The sequence below is a fragment of the Salvelinus alpinus genome, chromosome 24 (genome assembly GCF_045679555.1).
Source record: "Salvelinus alpinus chromosome 24, SLU_Salpinus.1, whole genome shotgun sequence".
In the NCBI taxonomy this organism is placed as follows: Eukaryota; Metazoa; Chordata; class Actinopteri; order Salmoniformes; family Salmonidae; genus Salvelinus; species Salvelinus alpinus.
The window spans coordinates 15,773,647-15,796,606 of record NC_092109.1 but is presented as its reverse complement, the minus strand read 5'-3'; the positions used below and the strand labels follow the sequence as shown (position 1 = coordinate 15,796,606).

General features: G+C 44.1%; 1 protein-coding gene across 5 annotated transcripts in view; it reads left to right on the top strand.

The window, feature by feature from the left end:
- LOC139552229 (dual specificity testis-specific protein kinase 2-like) overlaps positions 1-22,597 on the top strand; it is a 28,768-nt gene extending 6,171 nt beyond the window's left edge. For all 5 annotated transcript variants that reach the window (XM_071363750.1, XM_071363751.1, XM_071363752.1 and 2 more), the window contains 8 exons: positions 11,947-12,143; positions 16,606-16,727; positions 16,861-16,909; positions 17,236-17,385; positions 19,688-19,864; positions 20,013-20,096; positions 20,862-20,948; positions 21,425-22,597. In XM_071363750.1, coding sequence (XP_071219851.1) covers positions 11,947-12,143; positions 16,606-16,727; positions 16,861-16,909; positions 17,236-17,385; positions 19,688-19,864; positions 20,013-20,096; positions 20,862-20,948; positions 21,425-21,526 — 968 coding nt within the window. In that variant the 3' untranslated portion in view covers positions 21,527-22,597. The remainder of the gene's footprint in view (positions 1-11,946; positions 12,144-16,605; positions 16,728-16,860; positions 16,910-17,235; positions 17,386-19,687; positions 19,865-20,012; positions 20,097-20,861; positions 20,949-21,424) is intronic.
- Positions 22,598-22,960: the final 363 nt, after the last annotated feature.

Sequence of the window (22,960 nt, the reverse complement as noted above, 5' to 3'; positions counted from 1 at the left end):
TGGAGAGAGACGTGGGGCTTCCAGCAAGCCGGCTTCCTCAGTTGAGAGAAGAGGAGTTCTTATATCTTTTTTAAAAACGACTCAATTTTTGTTATATTACTTGTTAGATATTACTGTATGGTCGGAACTAGAAGCACAAGCATTTCGCTACACTCGCATTAACATCTGCTAACCATGTGTATGTGACCAATAACATTTAATTTTATTTGATCTGGCTCGGTGTGGATTTACAATCAGAGGTGTACAATTCTTTATTAAAATGGGGAGAATCTTTGGTTAATACATTTTGTTTCTGATAGTAATTCACCTGATTCAAATTCAATAGTTGCAATATTGGCTAATTGATCATTACTGCGTAGCTTGTTGGCCGGTAGACGACTGGGTCGATTACCATGGAAGTAATGGTTGAGTCTACCTCGATGGATGGCAGATTCTGCTCATTGTCTTATCAATAGATTTAGTTCTCTCGTGACTTTGAAAAGAGTAGTTGCTACCTGGTTTGAAAAAAGTGTTTGTTGAGAACACTAACATCGGTAAAAATCTTTTCCAATTCTGATATCTTCTTTTAATTGTGATTTTATTCACGGTGTCCCAAAAAATCCGAGGATCATCGACATAATTTTTGTTAATAATTTTGAATTCATTCAATTCAGTTCAAATTGTTCACAGAGAGTAGGATCTCTTGTAGTAAGGACAAGCATCATCTTGTGGCTCTTTTAGGAGATTCTGACATGTGTATCCGGCAGTAATAATCATTATGATCAGATAGGCTCATACTGTAGGTCAAATGTCTATTTTCTTGATTAAAGGAAATAGAAGAGTAGATAATAGCACGAAATCGATTTGGGAGAATGTTTTGTGCCTGTTTGAATAGAAAGTGTGCTCTCTTGCTTTTACGGTTATGAGCTCGCTAGGCATCAATGGAATCAGAGAGTTGGAGAGCCTTGGTTGCCTGTGGCTTGTAGTTGGTCTTATTAGATTTGTCCAGGAGCAGGGCAAGAACAGGAACTGTGCCACTGCCCCCCTGAACGAGGACAGAGGAGGACAAGTCATAAATCAGTTATTAATATCAGACAACAGAACAGGCATTGTGGGCCTGTAAAGGGGGGGGTACAGTTGATTCAGTGCTTGATATACAGGTAAGACAGAAAATTAACTTTACATTATTATAATTCACATACTGTATTTCTGTATTGATATTTACACTGACTGGATGCACATCCAGTATACCTGAAGATTTAATGAAATATCAGCACACTTGGTAGAAATATTGTATGGATGAAATGATTTGCATCAGCCTTTGTAAGAGGTGCGCAAGGTAGCCTACGGATCTATCCACTGTGCATTAGACAAAGACAATACGACTGTCAAGCTAGTCCGTGGTAATTTGTCTCTGAGCCTGAGGAACAGCACAGTCTCTTATGGCGTTTCAATGACAAGATCAGATCTCTTACCCAGTGTCCTTTCTGCAGGTACAAAGCATTCATCAGATCTAGAAGTCATTCTCACTCACTTAGAGAAGGAATGAGAAATGCTCTTAAGAATGTTCTCTCCCGCTAGGAGTGATGTACGTTTTGTCTGTGCTTTCTGTTTGCCATGTACCGTCCTTGGTTATATTGATATTATTGCTCTGTGGTGTTTCACTACTGGGACATTTTTGTGGTTGCAGTCGATTGTTCAGTTGGAGCAAAGTAGCTGAATGAATGTGCGTAGGTCATCTGTGGGGGTTTGTCCATGGACAAGGGAGTCGATTCATTAGGGGCTTAGCCACACGAGTTAGCCTTTCTCTGTGTGCCACAACGCTGGTACGCAATTGCTGGCTGAACCCTGCCACGTGGTGACCAGCTCTTTTAAAAAATTATTATTACTTTTTACCCCTTTTTTTTCTCCCCAATTTCGTGATATCCAATTGGTAGTTACGGTCTTGTCCGATCGCTGCAACTCCCGTACGGACTCGGGAGAGGCTAAGGTTGAGAGCCATGCGTCCTCCGAAACACGGCCCGGGCCAAGCCACACTGCTCGCTTAACCTGGGAGGCAGCCGCACCAATGTGTCGGAGGAAACACTGTACAGCTGGTGACCGTAGTCAGCGAGCATGCGCCCGGCCACCACAAGGAGTTGCTAGAGCGCGGTCGGGCCAAACCCTCCCCCAACCTGGACGATGTTGGGCCAATTGTGCGCCACCTGGGTCTCCCGGTCGTGGCCGGTTAAGACAAAGCCTGGGATTGAACCAGAGTCTGTAGTGACACCTATATCACTGCGATGCTGTGCCTTCTCACATCCTGGATTGTTTTAGATGACACACAGGCAAGGTAGATCCTTCCCCCGTCCTAAGTAAGATCCTTCCTACAGCCCCGTTTTCTCTCCTGGCCAAGGTTAATCCTTCATAAAAAGTAACTAGCATGACTGGCCACACTTTTACTTGAAACGTATCTACTTAAAAAGCCTGCCTACACAATTGAACTGAAAACAACCTGAATCCCACACGAAGCTGCTGCATTATACATAGTTCTGGTCAGGGAAAATGTTAATCCCCAAGAAACTGTTTTGATGGGTATTGTTTGTTTAGTTGGTGTAGAACCCAGTAATATCCTATCCATTGCATTGTATAGTAAGTGCCCCCCGCTGCTTCTAACCAGTCTCTGTGGGCTCTCTGATGGTGTGCCAGGGTAACAGTGGTAGAGAGTAGACAGTTCACCACCAGTAGCAGACTGTGCTCCAGCAGTAGCTAGGTTGGAAGGTAGTTGTCCTGGGCAGGGTTGTGGAATGTGGCAGAGCTGTGAGGAGGCACCTGGCCTGGTAGCCAGGCACCTGGCCTGGTAGCCTGGTACTGAACCATTCTCACCCATTCCATCTATTCATTCCCTTCAATAAATGCTGGGCCTAGATTGTAATTTGTCTTTGGCTGGTCAAGTGTTTGTCAGAAAGCTGATCCAGTAATAGTGCTATCAGGCTTCAGTCACTGACGTCTGATTGATACTCCCTAAGTCTGACTCTTCCCACCACCGGCACTTGACAAGATAATGTGACCTGAATAATGACAATGGAGAACAAATTGTACAGTACATGTGATTAAAGGAATAAAATCTGTGGATATACAGTTGAATATATATATATACCTTAGCCAAATCCATTTAAACTCAGTTTTTCACAATTCCTGACATTTAATCTTAGTACAAATTCCCTGTCTTAGGTCAGTTAGGATCACCACTTTATTTTAAGAATGTGAAATGTCAGAATAGTAGAGAGAATTATTTATTTCAGCTTTAATTTTTTTCATCACATTCCCAGTGGGTCAGAAGTTTATATACACTCAATTAGTATTTGGTAGCATTGCCTTTAAATTGTTTAACTTGGATCAAACATTTCAGGTAGCCTTCCACAAGCTTCCCACAATAAGTTGGGTGAATTTTGGCCCATTCCTCCTGAGCTTGTGTAACTGAGTCAGGTTTGTAGGCCTCCTTGCTCGCACAAGCTTTTTCAGTTCTGCACACAAATTTTCTATAGGATTGAGGTCAGGGCTTTGTGATGGCCACTCCAATACCTTGACTTTGTTGTCCTTAAGCCATTTTGCCCCAACTTTGGAAGTCATTGAGGTCATTGTCCATTTGGAAGACCCATTTGCGACCAAGCTTTAACTTCCTGACTGATGTCTTGAGATGTTGCTTCAATATATCCACATAATTTTCTTTCCTCATTATGCCATCTATTTTGTGAAGTGCACCAGTCCCTCCTGCAGCAAAGCACCCCCACAACATGATGCTGCCACCCCCGTGCTTCACGGTTGGGATGTGGTTCTTCGGCTTGCAAGCCTCCCCCTTTTTCCTCCAAACATAACAATGGTAAATTATGGCAAAACAGTTCTATTTTTGTTTCATCAGACCAGAGGACAGTTTTCCAAAAAGTACGATCTTTGTCCCCATGTGCAGTTGCAAACCGTAGTCTGGCTTTTTTATGGCGGTTTTGGAGCAGTGGCTTCTTCCTTGCCGAGCGTCCTTTCAGGTTATGTCAATATAGGACTCGTTTTTCTGTGGATATAGATACTTTTGTACCTGCTTCCTCCAGCATCTTCACAAGGTCCTTTGCTGTTGTTCTCGGAATGATTTGCACTTTTCGCACCAAAGTACGTTCATCTCTAGGAAACAGAATGCGTCTCCTTCCTGAGCGGTATGACGACTGTGTGGTCCTATGGTGTTTATACTTGCGTACTATTGTTTGTACAGATGAACGTGGTACCTTCAGGCGTTTGGAAATTGCTCCCAAGGATGAACAAGACTTGTGGATATCTACAATTTTCTGGTCTAGGCTGATTTATTTTGATTTTCCCATGATGTCAAGCAGAGGCACTGAGTTTGAAGGTAGGCCTGGAAATGCATCCACAGGTACACCTCCAATTGACTCAAATGATGTCAATTAGCCTATCAGAAGCTTCTAAAGCCATTTCCCAAGCTGTTTAAAGGCACGGTCAACTCAGTGTATGTACACTTCTGACCCACTGGAATTGTGATACAGTGAATTATAAGTGAAATAATCTGTCTGTAAACAATTGTTGGAAAAATTATTTGTGTCATGCACAAAGTAGATGTCCTAACCGACTTGCCAAAACTATGGTTTGTTAACAAGTAATGTGTGGAGTGGTTGAAAAATGAGTTTTAATGACTCGAACCTAAGTGTATGTAAACTTCCGACTCCATCAGGAAGTTATTCAGGGTGTGGGACTATAGATATCTTCATGCTGAATGGCTAAGCGTCTTGGGCAGGGTGCTCTAAGCTCCTAATGCCGTGATCATTATATTTGTCATGAGAGACCTACAGTTGGAGTCAGTGTTTTGTATGTTTTACATGATGAACATTCAACTCTGCCTGGGTGGTTTCCTTACATAGTCTTTTCCAGCAGTTTATCACACACGTACACACACACTCCCCAAACATACACACACACACACTCCCCAAACATACACACAGGCCGACCTTTTGGAAGCAGCAGGTCGTGACCCCGGGAGCCAGACCGTCTAGGGTGACGGTAAGTAACCTGAGAGAGTCGTGTCACAGGGGACGGGGCCAGAGAGGGAGGGAGCAGAGAGTCGTGTCACAGGGGACGGGGCCAGAGAGGGAGGGAGCAGAGAGCCATGTCACAGGGGACGGGGCCAGAGAGGGAGGGAGCAGAGAGTCGTGTCACAGGGGACGGGGCCAGAGAGGGAGGGAGCAGAGAGTCGTGTCACAGGGGCCAGAGAGGGAGGGAGCAGAGAGTCGTGTCACAGGGGACGGGGCCAGAGAGGGAGGGAGCAGAGAGTCGTGTCACAGGGGACGGGGCCAGAAAGTGAGGGAGCAGAGAGTCGTGTCACAGGGGCCAGAGAGGGAGGGAGCAGAGAGTCGTGTCACAGGGGCCAGAGAGGGAGGGAGCAGAGAGTCGTGTCACAGGGGACGGGGCCAGAAAGTGAGGGAGCAGAGAGTCGTGTCACAGGGGCCAGAGAGGGAGGGAGCAGAGAGTCGTGTCACAGGGGCCAGAGAGGGAGGGAGCAGAGAGTCGTGTCACAGGGGACGGGGCCAGAAAGTGAGGGAGCAGAGAGTCGTGTCACAGGGGCCAGAGAGGGAGGGAGCAGAGAGTCGTGTCACAGGGGCCAGAGAGGGAGGGAGCAGAGAGTCGTGTCACAGGGGCCAGAGAGGGAGGGAGCAGAGAGCCATGTCACAGGGGCCAGAGAGGGAGGGAGCAGAGAGCCGTGTCACAGGGGACGGGGCCAGAGAGGGAGGGAGCAGAGAGCCATGTCACAGGGGCCAGAGAGGGAGGGAGCAGAGAGCCATGTCACAGGGGACGGGGCCAGAAAGTGAGGGAGCAGAGAGCCATGTCACAGGGGCCAGAGAGGGAGGGAGCAGAGAGCCAGCAGCAGCTCTAGAGTTCCACTAGACTGAATTATTTACCCAGCACAGCAAAGCCCAACCAGGTCAGGACCCGATGCTTCTTTCCATCAACACAATTCCAAACTCTGCCAGCTCTCCATGCAGCCTCATGACACAGGAGCATAAATGAATTATTATCCACGAGTGGGAGGCCTATTTAGAAAAGCTCTATTCCGTCTCTTTTCAACCTGATCTCATTTGTTGCATCGCCTATAAGGATGTTAGACTAACTGTATTGCATACGAGAGTGATATCAACTTGCAAATTGCGTATTAAATAACGCATTGAGTCTGAGCCAGCCTGTGCTGCTGGTCAGTGTAAGGTTGTTGTTGTTGTTGATCAGGTTTATTTGTATATATTGTTATGCTCATCACATCACCCACACAAGGCCTTGTTCTTTTTGACTCCCCCGTCTCTGCCTCTCTCTGGCCCTCTCATGAAATCAGGGCTGAGTGGCTCTGGGATTGTTTAGTGGTGGGTGGCCCTCCACATGTCCAACAATGCTTAACCCAGCTTGCATCGTGATTGCCTCTCTCTCTCTCTCTCCCATCTATCACTCACTGTCTTTCCATACTTATACAGGGTACATACCGTACTCCCATTAGCGCAACCACATCCTCTTTTCAGTAGCTCGTATACTCAGATATGTCGTACTCACACATTCATTTCTCCTTGGGAATTACACAGGCAGACAAAGACTGGCACAGAGTTTGCGTAATGCTCCAAAGGACCACTCAGTGCAAACCCCTGCAAGAGTCCGAATAAACCCTCACACAGGGGCGCAACTTTGGTTTTAGAAGTGGGGGGGCCATATATATATATATATATACAGAAAGAGTGTGCAAAGCTGTCATCAAGGCAAATGGTGGCTACTTTGAAGAATCTCAAATATAAAATATATTTAGTTTACTACATGATTCCACATGTGTTATTTCATAGTTTTGATGTCTTCACTATTATTCTACAATGTAGAAAATAGTAAAAATAAAGAAAAACCCTGGAATGAGTAGGTGTGTCCAAACTTTTGACTGGTACTGTATATTTATCTTTATCCAGTCGGATAAACACTCCAAACAGCCTATGCGACCGCTCGGAGACGTCTGCATGGTCTTAAAGCACACCGCTGCCTCTTTTTGTATCACTTCAGAATGGCATGCCCCCCCGTCCCAAGAGAAAGTTGCGCCCCTGCCCTCACACATACGGTATAATGTTCGGGCAGACAGTTTAGCCCACACCAACTCAACTAGTTCTCATGAATCTACACATGCTCACGCACTCACACATATACTCGTGCATGAGCACACAGTCATGCATACACACACATGAGGAAGGCTTTTCTGCCCACTCTCCTGCACGCTTTGAGAGTTTTAGTGGGAGAGAATGTGAGGAGGAAGCGCAGAACAGTTTCAGTCCTATAAGAGAATAAATGTGCTACGGTAAGGGACCAGCCAAGCAGGTTTCTGTCTGTGTGTGTCATGTACAATAGGTGATAGCTCATGGAAGCAGAAAATGAATATTTCACCAGGTAATTGCCTGTTTGTTTTGATATGACACTGTACTACACTGTACTGTACACCATGGTTGTTAGAAAGCAATATATTACAAAGCAAAAGATGGGTGTGGAAAGGAAACGTTAGCCTATCAATGAAAGATTATTGGATATGACGAGATGTTGACTGTGTGCAGTGAAATATGCATGGTGCACATATCCCATAGTGCTGAAAGGCTGATGCTGGAATGAAGGAAATAAAAGGGGCACTGTATGCAGATATGAGCAGAAGCAATCGTTTCACAAATCTGACAGAGAAAAAGCAGGATTTGATCTTTAGTTGACATGAGACAGGAAGTGTGGGGTAAAGGATTTCAGATCCATCTCTCTATGTAAACCCCTTAACCCCTCAATCCCTTCTGGGACCTAAATGGGCTGATTATGATTCCCATGTTAGGGCTTTAGCCCTTATGTATGTTATCTAACATGTCCTCCTTCCAAGCCCGGTCTGTATGTCTGTACACAACATTACGCCTTGTTTAGCTCAGTCGCTGAGTGAGAGGAGGTTATTCCACTCCCCTTAGTTTTTTGTCTGTTATAACATTGTCAATCATCTGTCTATTGTGGTGTGCTTTGCGCCACTGTGAGGGGGAGGGGGGGGGGGGGGGGGGGGGCGGCTGGTAAGCAGATTGTGTGAGAGGATGTGTCAGGATGACCGGGGTTGCAAAGAGAGCCAGGGGGTAGACTGATAGACTCATTGGACTGATGGCTGTGCAGAGTGGAGGCTGCTTGGACTGCCCATGGGAGTTTGGATTGAGCCTTTGCTGTAAAAGGATGGTTAAAGAGAAAGAAAGCCATTACTGGCAAGCCCCCACGTCATAGATGGCTAAGGATTGAGCCGTGATGGCTTTTTAATGTTGGGGTGACGTTACAATCTCTCATCCACGCTGACGTGTTCATCTGTTGTTGATCAAATAATATCTGTCTTGTACGCAATGGCCCTGCGGCACATCACACACACACACACACACACACACACACACACACACACACACACACACACACACACACACACACACACACACACACACACAAATGTGCACAGACTCTTTGTGCTTAAGACATTCGCTTTCCCAATCTCTCTCTCATCCATTCAACAAGTCATGACTAATTTCTCAAGACAAATATTTTCTTGTTTTTAAGGTAGAATCCTTAATCGAAAGTCAACAAAGAACAATCGACAAGGATAGTCAACAAGTGATTGTGGTTTACTAGGAGCCACAAGTATGTTACATTTAATAATCAACTTTATTTGCATGTTAGAGGTAGGTGATGCAGGTTGTGTGAGGTATTTTGACCCAGTTTGGGAAAGACTGTCAAAGTCTATGGAAATGACATCTCCAACCCCCTATCCATCCCAACAAATATAGTGCCTTCAGAAAGTATTCACACCCTTTCACTGTTTCCACATTTTGTTGTGTTACAGCCTGACTTTAACATACATTACATTTGGAATGTGTCACTGGCCTACACATAATACCCCATAATGTCAAAATGGAATTATGTTTTTAGAAATGCTTACAAATTAATAAAAAATTATGAAATGTCTTGAGTCAGTAAGTGTTCAACCCTTTTGTTATGACAAGCCTAAATAATTTCAAGAGTAAAAATGTGCTTAACAAGTCACATAATAAACTGTATGGACTCACTCTGGGTGCAATAATAGTGTTTAACATGATTTTTGAATGATTACCTCATCTCTGTACCCCACACATACAATTATCTGTAAGGTCCCTCAGTCGAGCAGTGGATTTCACACACAGATTCAACCACAAAGACCAGGTCGGTTTTCCAATGCCTCGCAAAGAAGGGCACCTATTGGTAGATGGTTAAATACACTGGGGAGCCAGGCCCAACCAATCAGAATGAGTTTATCCCCACAAAGGGCTTTATTACAAACAGAAATACTATTCAGTTTATGGTAGAGCAATGAACATTAAATTCTCTAGCAATACCTCTAGTGGACATTCCTGCAGTCAGCATGCCAATTGCACGCTCCCTCAATGGCATTGGCATTGTGTTGGTGACAAAACTGCACATTTTAGAGTGGCCTTTTATTGTCCCCAGCACAAGGTGCACCTGTGTAGTGATCATGCTGTTTAATCAGCTTCTTGATATGCCACACCTGTCAGGCGGATGGATTATCTTGATAAAGAATAAAATGCTCATTAACAGGCATGTCAACAAATTTCTGAACAAAATCTGATGAGAGAGATAATATGTTTGTGTGTATGGAACATTTTTGGGTCTTTTATTTACACTCATGAAACATGGGACCAACACTTTACATGTTGCGTTTATATTTGTGGTTGTTACATCAAGGTCATTTCATCATAATCATCAGAAGTATGTATACGTTGAAATTGCATAGAAACTTCTACTTAGAAATTCTACTTTTTCATCCTGAACTGTATTCAATATACAGTATATTGGGTGGCTGAAATTATGTTGAATGTTATATGTGATTAGACAATACATTGATAATGTTGAAACAACATTGATTCAACCAGAGTGTGCCCAGAAGGCCATGACTGTATGATTGTGGATTATGACATTCCCTGGAGTATTGAACTCTTGGCCTTTGTTTGTAAGACTCTCTGACCTTTCAGATGAAGTCCCTGTCTCAGAGGCCTTGTCTTGCCAGTGGCCTGTGTTTACACATAGCAGGGAGGTGTAATACAGGGGCCTGTATTTGACCTGCACCTTAATTGGAGAGGACGGGCTCGTGGTAATGGCTGGTGCGGTATTAGTGGAATGGTATCAGACACATGGTTTCTATGTGTTTGATGCCATTCCATTTGCTCCGTTCCAGACATTATTAAGAGCCGTCCTCCCCTCAGTAGCCTCCACTGGTGACCTGTGTGTAGCCTGGTAGTTGGTCAGAGTTCACTGGCTTTCTCATCTCCACTCTGGGCACACGGCCACGGCTGCCTAACTGGAAATTTGCCGTAGCGTCTTTCCGCAAAGATACCATCGTCATTCCACTTTCTTACCCAACCATGACATTCCAACTGGGGCTCGACCAATATCTGTCTCTTTTATGGCGTCAGATATGTTGGAAAACAGTGAGAATGGAGCAAAAATAAGCCCTCTCAAGGCCCTCGGGAAGAAAATATAAAGCGTGTTCTGTTTTTGCTGCGGATAAAGAGGGACCTTGGGATGAAGGGAGAAATCTGTCAGTTCACTTTAGGGAACTTGGCAGTCTGGGAAGTCGTGTTTAACTCAGTCTGTCACATCAAGGCTGAACTATCTGCCTCAAGGGTGAATTCCCCACCCAATCCACTCCATGTCAAAGTGACAACATCAGATGTTGCCAGAAACCGAATAGAGATAGCTGCAGCCATATTGTGGCCACTTGTCACTTGTGATTGAAGACTTTTCATTAAAGACGTTCCTGCTCTTGCAAATGGAAAACGTTTAGAACATTTTTACAAGTGCGCTAAACTGACCCTAGAGGATTTGTAAACACTTAAGAATCTAGTTTCTCATGGTTTCTTCCTGGTTAATGGTTGCCTTGGCCTAGATGGTGACATTGCCATAACAAACAATGTTCTACACAACAATGTTCTACACATGGTGACATATTACATCTATGTCACCATGTGTACTTTCCCACTACATTATTGTCACGCCTACCTTATCTGATCATCGCGATGAAAATATTTAGCGTAACCATTTTCAACTCTGCACCATTGCAGAAGCTATGAGAAGCTTGTCTGATTAAATCTGTGTGAACAAGCCTCTCTCAGTGAGGAGACAAGTAGGAGGCTGTTTGGCCTTGAGCAGGTGTCACATACAGTAACCAAGGCTTTAATCTTGTGTTTTCTGTCTTGGAGCTGAATGCACCAATGACATATGCTGTTGTGATGGTGTCATAGACCTCTACTGACGTGTGTGTTTGTAGTTTTAGGTTACGCACCGCAAAAGCAAAGAATAATCAATCTAAACCGCGATTGTGCGTCTCCAACTGGGTGTTAAACTTGACACAGTTAGGTCAGCCAATAGTAGATTACCTTGACTAAATTTCCTCTGAAACTAGATTTCTTACAGAAGTACCATATTGACTTATACTCGGCAGTTAGATTACAAGTTGTATCAGTCTTGAAGATACAAGTCAAAAATCACTGGTGTTCTTAGATGGAAATTGCAAAGTTATTTGGAATTAATTCTAATGCATTCAAAATATATTTTCTATGCAAATTATGTTTTCGTCTCAGAATGTCTTTCAGCTCACCTAACAGTTCTCACTTTCCTCTGAATCTGTTTCATTTGCATTTTAAATTAGTATATTTATCTTTCAAATCGCTCCCACTTTACTTAAAGATGAAATCTATTTTCTTTTTCAAAAGCCTTGTTCTCTCATGTTTACTAGTCTCCAAGATTTCTAAATTGGGTTGAAGGAGAGCGTGGAGATATTTCTAGTGCCTGATGGCTTTAACACTGGGATATGGATAGTGAGTGAGACTAAGTGTCTGACCCTGTGACCCTGTGCCTCACCAGACGAGCTGTCTAGGATGAGGTGTGAGGTGGAGGTGACCCCTGAACCCAGCAGCCCCACACTGCTCGGAGAGGCAGCAGACACCTACTGCCAGGTGGACCGATGGCAAAAGCTACGCACCGCCGTCCGCAAGCTGGAATTCTGGGAAGACTTCAGTGCTGAGCTGATTGGGAGTGGCTTCTTCTCCAAGGTGTACAAGGTACGACCTGTTCCATTTGGAAATGGCTGGGATTTTTTTTATGTGTATGCTTGTGTGCGTGGAAGATAGAGCAAAAAATAATTGACCTTCCACACACCCTCAAATTAAAGTCTATGATTTACTTCCCATTAATTACCATGTTTGTTTCAGTTACAATTACCTCATTAAATCAGCATATTTCAAAAGTGGCATCAAGCTTTATATGGCACACATCCAGATAAGTGTACTACAACATATTTAACAGAATACATACTGTACATACAATACAGTCCCATACAAAGAGCAACCTACATTTTGTCTACTGCCAACTCCGGTGTCAAAACTGACAACATTATGCCTTGGCTGATCCCTTAAACACCCCTCAGAGCATCAGACACAACATGCCCAAGTAATTACACTGCAAACATGTTCTTCTCTGCATTCATATTCCCACGAGACAAAGGAACACAATTTAAGTTCCCTTAATACTGTCTAGGTGTGAGGTACTGTCTGTAGAGTCAAATGAACAACATTTAAATTATCATGACTTAACACTGGCAGCGTCTTCAACAGTCCTAGTCCTTTTCCTTGGAGGCCATGTCAGGTCACAATTGTAGCAGGGCCACCGTGGCTTTCCTGCTATTCCTGCTAGCGTGTTTGTCTTGAGCTGGAACTCCCAGATGCTCAGATAAGGATCAGAGATAATGGCGCTGGAGGAGATGGCTGCCGTTTTACCGTCTCCTAACCAATTGAGCTGTTGTGCGTGTTTTTTCTCGTGTTATTTGTAACTTATTTTGTACATAATGTTTCTGCCACTGTTTCTTATGACCGAAAATAGCTTTTGGATATCAGAACAGTGAGTACTCACCTCATACTGGACAAAGGTTTTTTCTTTAACGAGTCGAACGCAAGGGATTTACTTCAGACACCGGACAAGGCCCAAATACCCATCATTCGCATGAAGAAGAGACAGAGATATAGGGGTCGTAGGTCGGGGTGCCTTGTGAGAATCAGACAGCGAGTAGATAACCCGTCTCTACCATCAGTCCTATTAGCCAACATGCAATCATTGCATCATAATCTGGAAGAGCTCCGATCAAGACTATCCTACCAACGGGACATTAAAAACTGTACTACTGTATCTTACGTTTCACGAGTCGTGGCTGAATGACGACATGGATAACATACAGATGGCTGTGTTTTCCGTGCATCGGCAAGATAGAACAGTGGGGAGGTGGTCTGTGTCTATTTGTCAATAACAGCTGTTGCACAAAATGTCATTTAGTCTCTAGGTTTTGCTCGCCTGAGGTAGAGTTTCTCATGATAAGCTGTAGACCACACTGTATACCAAGAGAGTTTATCTATATTTTTCATAGCTGTCTAGTTACCACCACAAACCGTTTCTGGCACTAAGACCGCACTCAACAAGCTGTATACGGCCATAAGAAAAAAATAAATGCTCATCCAGAGGCGGCACTCCTAGTAGCAGACCTTAATGCAGGGAAACATACATTTTTACCAGCATGTTAAATGTGCAAACAGAGGGGAAAAAACTCTCGACTACCTTTACTCCACACACAGAGATGCGTACAAAGCTCTCCCTCACCCTCCATTTGGTAAATCTGACCGTAATTCTATCCTCCCGATTCCTGCTTACAAGCTAAAACTGAAGCAGGAACTACCAGTGACTCGCTCAATACGGAAGTGGTCAGATGATGCAGATGCTAAGTGACAGGACTGTTTTGCTAGGACAGACTGGAATATGTCTCGGGATTCTTTCGATGGCATTGAGGAGTACACCACATCAGTCACTGGCTTCATCAATAAGTCCATCGATGATGTCGTCCCCACAGTGACCGTATGTACATACAGTACCCCAACCAGAAGTCATGGATTACAGGCAACATCCGCACTGAGCTAAAGGGTAGAGTTGATGCTTTCAAGGAGCAGGACTCTAACCCGGACGCGTATAATAAATCCCGCTATGCCCTCCGACGAACCATCAAACAGGCAAAGCGTCAATACAGGACTAAGATTGAATCCTTCTACACCAGCTCCGACACTCGTCGGATGTGGCAGGGCTTGCAAACTATTACGGACTACAAAGGGAAGCACAGCCATGAATTGCCCAGTGACACGAGCCAACCAGACGAGCTAAATTACTTCTATGCGCGCTTCAAGGCAAGCAACACTGAAGCATGCATGAGAGCACCAGTTGTTCGGGACGACTGTGTGATCACGCTCTCCGTAGCCAATGTGAGGAGACCTTTAAACAGGTCAACATTCACAAGGCCACAGAGCCAGACAGATTACCAGGACATGTACTCTGGGCATGCGCTGACCAACTGGCAAGTGGCTTCACTGACATTTTCAACCTGTCCCTGACCGAGTCTGTAATACCAACATGGTTCAAGCAGACCACCATAGTCCCTGTGCCCAAGAACACCAAGGTAACCTGCCTAAATTACTACCGACCCGTAGCACTCACGTCTATAGTCATGAAGTGCTTTCGAAGGCTGGTCATGGCTCACATCAACACCATTATAACAGAAACCCTAGACCCACTCCAATTTGCATACAGCCCTAACAGATCCACAGATGATGGAATCTCTGTTGAGCTCCACACTGCCCTTTCCCATCTGGACAAAAGGAACACCTATGTGAGAATGCTATTCATTGACTACAGCTCAGCATTCAACACCATAGTGCCCTCAAAGCTCATCACTAAGCTAAGGACCCTGGGACTAAACACCTCCCTCGGCAACTGGATCCTGGACTTCCTGACGGGTCGCCCCCAGGTGGTAAGGGTAGGTAACAACACATCTGCCACGCCGATCCTCAACACAGGGGCCCCTCAGGGGTGCGTGCTCAGTCCACACCTCTATACCAAACGGTGTCAGAGGAACGCCCTAAAAATTGCCAAAGACTCCAGCCACCCTAGTCATCGACTGTTCTCTCTGCTACCGCACAGCAACCGGTACCGGAGCGCCAAGTCTAGGTCCAAAAGGCTTCTTAATCTTAAGGATCTGCTCCTTTTTTTTCAATTTTGCCTAAAATGACATAGCCAAATCTAACTGCCTTAAGCTCAGGCCCTGAAGCAACGATTTTCATGTTCTTGGCACCATTTGAAAGGAAACACTTTGAAATTTGTGGAAATGTGAAAGGAATGTAGTAGAATATAACACAATAGATCTGGTAAAAGATAATACAAAGAAAAAACCAACCGTTTTGTATTTTTTTTGTACTATCTTTGAAATGCAAGAGAAAGGCCATAATGTATTATTCCAGCCCAGGTGCAAATTAGATGTAGGCCACTAGATGGCAGCAGTGTATGTGCAAAGTTTTAGACTGATCCAATGAACTGCCCAAATTAATAATTTAATTTATTAATAATTTATTAATAATTTGTTTATTAATAACTTTTCATGTTCAAAATTGTGCACTTTCCTCAAACAATAGCATGGTATTATTTCACTGTAATAGCTACTGTAAATTGGACAGTACAGTTAGATTAACAAGAATTTAAGCTTTCTGCCCATATCAGATACCCAAAGAAGTTAACAGCTTCTACCCCCAAGCCATAAGACTCCTGAACAGCTAACCAAATGGCTTCCTGGACCACTCCCCTTCCATTTTTACGCTGCTGCTACTCTCTGTTATCGATGCATAGTCACTTTACCTCTACCTACATGTACATATTACCTCAATTACCTCGACTAACCTGTGCCCCCGCACATTGACTCTGTACCGGTACCCCGTTTTCTATTTTCTTATTTTTTTTCATTTTTCATTTTATTTATTTATTGTTTACTTCAGTTTATTTAGTAAATACTTTAACACTTATTTTTTCTTAAAACTGCATTGTTGGTTAAGGGTTTGTAAGTAAGCATTTCACTGTAAGGTCTACACCTGTTGTATTCGGCACATGTGACAAATAAAAATTGATTTGATTTGATTTGGCGATATAAAGCCCAGTCCTGATAGGAGCGTAATTAGTTTGCAGTCAGTCAGCCAGTGATAGTTCCTAGAACCTGTGCCAAACAGTCAAAGGCTGAATCCCAAATTGCACCCTATTCCCTATGTAGTGCACCGGTCTAAAGTAGTGCACTACATAGGGAATAGGGTGCCTTTTGGGATGCAGACAGAGGATGCTACTGTGGAGGATGCTACTGTGGAGGCCACATGGTGAACCACTGAACCAGTATTGCCTTACAGAGAGACAATAGGATGCAGTAAACTTTAATCACCTCAGGAAGTTAAGGCTGTTGCTTAAGTCGCTCTATTTTTAGCACGCTTTTGTGTTGTGTTGGTATACAAGAAGCGATTCACTGTTTGTTTTGCTCGTTCGCTCCAGTTCATAGAGATCCAGCCTCGTTTACAACTTGTACAAATGCAGAATAGTGAGATCGCGCCAACTGTTGTCAATCAAACCTGAGCAAAGACGGCACTGTAAAAATACAGTATGTCGCCCTCTGTTGTCTAGGTGTCACACTGTACCACAAGAAAAGTGATGGTGGTCAAGATCTATAAGAACGACGTGGACCAGGAGAGCATCGTACGAGAGATCAGTCTACTGCGGAAGCTCTCACACCCCAACATTGTCAGGTCAGTCCCTGTCCAACATATATGACAAATGCCTGTTTTTAGAGGAAGATGTGTAGTTGTTGCAAAAACAGCTTAACATTGTGATACTAATGCTAACTATTATTATTATCATCTGTTTGCTGATTCTTCCTAGGTATCTTGGAATCTGCGTGCGGGAGGATAAGCTGTATCCAATATTGGAGGTAAGATTGTCAGTTTGTTTGTTGTGATCGTGTTGATAATCACAGATTGCAGATGTGTTTTCTTCTCAGTACATGTGTGCATCTCACCATAGTAGCAGTGTTGGAAGGGAAGAGACTGGTATGCCTGTGTAAAACTCATAGAAACACGATCTATATGGTATAGCACATAGAAACACGTAAGGGATCTCAACGGCACATTCCCTCCTCTGTATTTGTGCACCTGGCAGTAGTCACGGTTGTTGGAGGGAATAGATTGCCATGTATATGTATAACCCTTGGATATAGGATATCTATGGTTCTTACGCAGCCTCTCTCTGTGCTGTCAGTATGTGAGTGGGGGCTGTCTGGAAGACCTCTTGGCCCAGGAGGACGTGTCTCTGGGTTGGAGGGAGAAGGTGGATCTGGCCTGTGACATCAGCAGAGGCATGACTTACCTGCACTACAAGAACATCTACCACAGAGACCTCAACTCCAAGGTACACACACACACACACACACACACACACACACACACACACACACACACACACACACACACACACACACACACACACACACACACACACACACACACACACACACACACACACACACACACCACGGTCGGGCTCGGGTCATGTCTGGACAGATAACTACAGTGGTGTCAGAGCAAAGTACCTTACTAATGCAATCTGGGCTCCAAAATGTTAAAAAAGCACGTCACTTTCATTTGACGTCATTTTTTCCCATGTATCAGACGTGAGTTGGAAGTTGACTGAAGGTATCAAGGACAAGTAAAGTAAATGTTTCTGATTATTTCTTGATCTGTAAATCAGATAACTAGGGTCAGCCGACTATTTTCTCAAGCACGTAGCCGTGGCGCCACCTTAGATATCCATTCTATCTGCCCTCTACACAAACCCTCCTGATAGGGACCTAACCTAATGCCGATTTGACCTCCACCAGCTTTCGCGGAACTGAACCTTTCACTGTTTCACTGTATACAACGCAAATGCCAAGCTCCAGGGTTTGCGTTCTTCATCGCCAGTTTTAGTTCCACTGGACAACTATGTGAAAGGATAAGAATAAGCCTTTTCTCAAAGGCTGCATCGCAAATGGCAACTATTCCTACTTCATTAGGTAGTTCCACCATGCTGCAGACAGGCCCAACTCCTGCACATGTACATTATATAGTAAGTCAGTCAGTAAGTAAGCCTTGTCCAAGCCAAAACAGCACAAAGGGCAGGAGCCTGTCTCCTGTTTCTGTAGCGTGAGGCACCATGATGTACAAGTACACCCCCTGTACAGGACTCTAGTCTATAGTACCAGTAAGAAGGGGCTACGGTTGGGTATATTCCACCTCCTAGATAACCCTGTATGTGAACGGGATGAAAGGGGGGTTGTTTATATACAAAGCACGCACACACACACACGCACGTCTTCCTTTCTCATCATCTGTCCATCACAGTCCAAACTCCTCTCTTTGGTGGTAAAACACATCAGTGATGAGATAACGATGGGCTGTTTGGTTGTGATCCTCCCATTGCTGTGTCATTACAGGCCCACGGTGTGTCAGGAAACGCCCTGCATGCTCTAACTAGGACCAGCCAAGTCTCTCCACCAGCATCAGGGACAGAGGTTATGGAGATCTCTATACTCTGTTTTATATAGCACAGATACTGATCATCTCTGTCTAGCCACTGACCCATAGGTCTACATACGGATACAGTCTAAATCCCTGTCACAGACTTATTGGTCGAAAATTACTGTTCCGCTCTGTCATCACTAGTATCGGGACAACAAAATGGCCACCTCGGCCCCCGGGTCACATCTCAATAATTCAATGTTCAGAGAGGATGGCTGGTGAAGGGACGTTTCAGAGCGGATTATGAGGCAGCCTGCTATACCAGCTGGTTTCATATGGGTACTGTTTAATGCAGGAGCCATAGGCAGATCAGTCATCTTAAGTGTGTTTTGACAGTTGTATCCAATGTTATGACTGTGTTCTATTATTCTCCGTCCCTGTGCCTCTTTGTACATTTGAGAATCTTGTGGTTTGATCTCCAGTACAGTGATAAGTCATACCTGTCAGCACTCCAACACTGAATAAAGAGGTGTTTTGTAGAAACACACACATACTTTCTATGGAATTAGGTTGCTACCTCTAGGCTCAAATGCAAAGAGACGTTTATTGAATGGATGATGTTTATATTGCCTTGTCATGTGGACGTAGAAGTGTTACACTGACCTCTTGTGGTCAACATGTTGCACTGCGGTGTGACTACTGTATGACTTCAATGATTGTGTTTCTTGTGAACACCAGCTCTATGAATATCTACTGTACATTTCAAGCTGCAATATGTAACTTTTAGGGCGACCCGACAAAATTCACGTAGAAATGTGAGTTATTGATCTGTCATTCTCATTGAAAGCAATGTGCTCTATTTTTATGCTTCCCGTTTTTGTGTCTTTTTTACTTTCGGTTTTGTACACCAGATTCTAACAGCTGAAAATACAATATTTTTGGTTATGGAAAATATATTTCTCAGCGATTTAGATGCTAGAATGATTCTCTACACTATACTTGCATGTTTTGTCACAGAAACTGAAATTAACTAGAACATTTCTGCATAGTGCATCTTTAAGTATACATTTTTATGTAAACTTTATAGTCAATTTAAATAGATTTGATAGTAGTGACCAGTCCTGGGAGTAATATTCTGAACTGTGTGCGTGTGCGTGTGCGTGTGTGTGTATATATATATATATATAACGGTTGTCTGAACATTGTGTGTTCAGAACTGTCTGATCCGGGAGACGTATCGGGGCAGGGAGGCGGTGGTGACAGACTTTGGTCTGGCCAGAGAGGTGATGGTGGAATTGCCGGTCAACGACCCCGAGAGGAAGATGTCTCTGGTGGGATCTGCTTTCTGGATGGCCCCCGAGATGCTCCGAGGGGAACCCTATGACCGCAAGGTTGGTAGCCTACACACACTCTCTGCATCCCAGTTTAGTACACTACTTTGTACTGTCTATTTAACGTTCATTTAACACATGTAGTAATTCATAACAATGTAATAGTGGAAGTAGGACTTGAGTAAACAAGATAACTGCTTTTCTCCAGGTGGACGTCTTCTCCTTTGGGATCATGCTGTGTGAGATTCTGGGTCGGATCCCAGCAGATCCTGAGATCCTTCCCAGAACACGGGTGAACACAAAACACACGCATACACTGGCGCACGCACGCAGGCGCACAAACCCACACACACTTCCTTAACCCCTAAACACAACCTGTACCCTTACCCTAACATTAACCCAAAAACCTAACCTTAACCCTAACCCTAAACCTAACCCTAGTTCTAAAACTAACCTTAAACCTAATTCTAACATTCATTCGAACCTTAACCCCCCCAGAAGTAGCATTTGACATTGTGGGGACGAACAAAATGTCCCCAGTTGGTCAAAGTTTGGTATGTTTACTATTCCTGTGGTCCCCACAAGTATAGTTAAACACGTCCACACACACACACACACACGTCCACAAGTCTAGTGACTTGATAGCACTGTCAGTTGCTAGGCCATTAGTGACAGTGACATTGTCCCTGTCTGTCGACATCGGGAGCAGAGAGAGACTTTAATGTGCTCGTTGAGGTTTCACTTAAATTTGTTTTGTTTTGTGACATTTGTCATTGGAAGTGGGAGGACCGCAGGGTCAGTTAGTCACCCTGTTATCCTATCCATACAGTACTTGTTCTGCAAATTCGTCAATAGTCCCCAGTTATCAAAAGTGGGGTGAACAGTAGCCTACAGCAATAGTTGTGGTCTCATAACTTCCCTTGTTTGCCATGACATTGGTTATCTGATCTAGCTCTCTAACCTGTAACTACTTAGTGATAATCTATGGCCCCCATACACACACCTGTTGTACAAATGGTGTACAATGCTTTTGACATCGTGTTTGTTCTCTCTGCAGGACTATGGTCTAGACATGGAGGCCTTCAGTAAGATGGTGCAGGGCTGTCCACGACACATCCTGGAGCTGTCAGCCAACTGCTGTCTGGTCAGTGTGGACTGGAGGGGAGGGGAGAGAGAGACAGACACAGACAGACAGAGAGAGAGAGAGAGATACAGAGAGAGATAGAGGGAGAGAGACACAGACAGACAGACAGAGACAGAGAGAGAGCGTTAATGTGAGAACACCTGTACGAAATTGAGAGACTTAGGATTCATTTCAAACACGTTGTATGACCGACCAACACATTGCGTTTATTTAGGTGTCCCTTTTAAAAGTCATTTAAGTTTGAACCAACATCCGCAGCGTTTATCATCTCCATGATCGTCTGGAAAATCCCATTTAAAAGGCGCACTGTCTGTGTTTCTGTGCGCAGCGCTAGAATGCACTTTGACAGCATCTGAACATGCTTTGAATGAATCCAGGTAATAGAATCCACCTCAATAACAAGAGTGTGAGAAAGACCTGCATGTGCGATCTACTGCAGAAGCTAACGCTTGTTGTCCTCTTGTCCTGTGGTTCAGATGGATGCGTTTCGGAGACCCTCCTTCTCAGAGCTGCTGGACGAGTTAGAGGACATCGCTGAGAGCCTGGAACCCCCCGACTCAGACCTGACCACGGGGTGAGGGTGTGGGGTCCGTGTACCCCCAAACCCCTCCAGAAGCGTGTGGACTGCAGCAGGCAGCCACTCCAAAGTCTTATACAGCAGAGGCACTTTATACTTCAGGACCGCTTTACAGTAACACATGCAGGGCTCCCATTGCAGCTCTCCCTGCTGACTCTGTGTGACTCTCTGAAACAGAACCGGTTGACCGAAAGTTCAACCCCCCCCCCCCCCCCCCCCCCCGGCTCTTAAATTGTATAATATTATTGTATTATTCCACTTGAAGTTAAGGATGTAGAAGCCTTTGATTGTAAATAGTGCATAAGGATTTGTCCACTCTCTCTTCTCTTTCAAAGCTGCCTTCTATCATCATTGAACAGGGACTGCTTCTCCTCTCTTTCATCAGCCACGTGGCGACGCAAGCAACATGAAATTCCTCTCTCTGTCCAACTAGTCATCTGAATGACGTCATTTAGCAGTGAGGTAATGGCCGCTGGTAGACTGCAGCAGTGGAGCTGATGGGACAGGAGACGAGTTACGATTACATTGAGTCAGGATTACAGGAGTCAGGATGACTTTGCACTAGAACTGACTGTTACAGTATGTGGCTGAAGTCAATAGGATGGCGGAATTGTGCCATTGTGTGGGTGAGGACCAAACTACACTTTCTTTCTCTCATTCCCTCTCTCATCCTTTCTGGTTTGTAATGTCGCATATTTCCTGTTGTTGATGAACAGAGTTGGCCGGTGTTAGGTAAGGGTTGGTGTTCGGTGGTGTTCAGTACTAGGGTTAAGTAGGCAGAGGAAGGGGCACTATCCCTCCCTCTCAGGATGTGAATGAAATAGTACTAAACTCAATGAAACACTAACCTCAGCAAGACTTTAACTGCAGTTTGTGTATCAGTTTATGTGAAATGCCTTTGTGTCTTGTCATGCTTGTACAATAACGATTTTGCTTCACCATTTTTGTGGAGATACATTTTGTTTACCATATCAAATCCATACAGTACTCTGTTTATATTTTGTGATTTTTGGTGGGAAACTAGGATCTTGCTTAGAAGATTTAAAGCATTGTAATAAAATGCATGAAACGACTTGTGTGTATTTACTTGAACTGGACTTTCCATGGGTGAAAAAAGATTGACACAATTTTGCTCGTTAGCCTCATTAGCTTAAGGTCTTTAGTTGGTGTCTGGCTAAAACCAATCTGTTGAATAATTCAAAACAATATGTGGTTATTCACTCAGAAAATGGGCTTGGAGATCCTCCTTCATTCTGCAATTCTCATATTTCCTTTTTACTGCAACAGGGGAATCTAAAGGTGATTCCCATCTTACTTACTCCAGACTATTGATACAGTGCCTTCAGAAAGTATTCACTATTCAGACTTTTTCCACATTTTGTACGTTACAGACGTGTTCTAAAATGTATTAAATAAAACATTTTCCTCATCAATC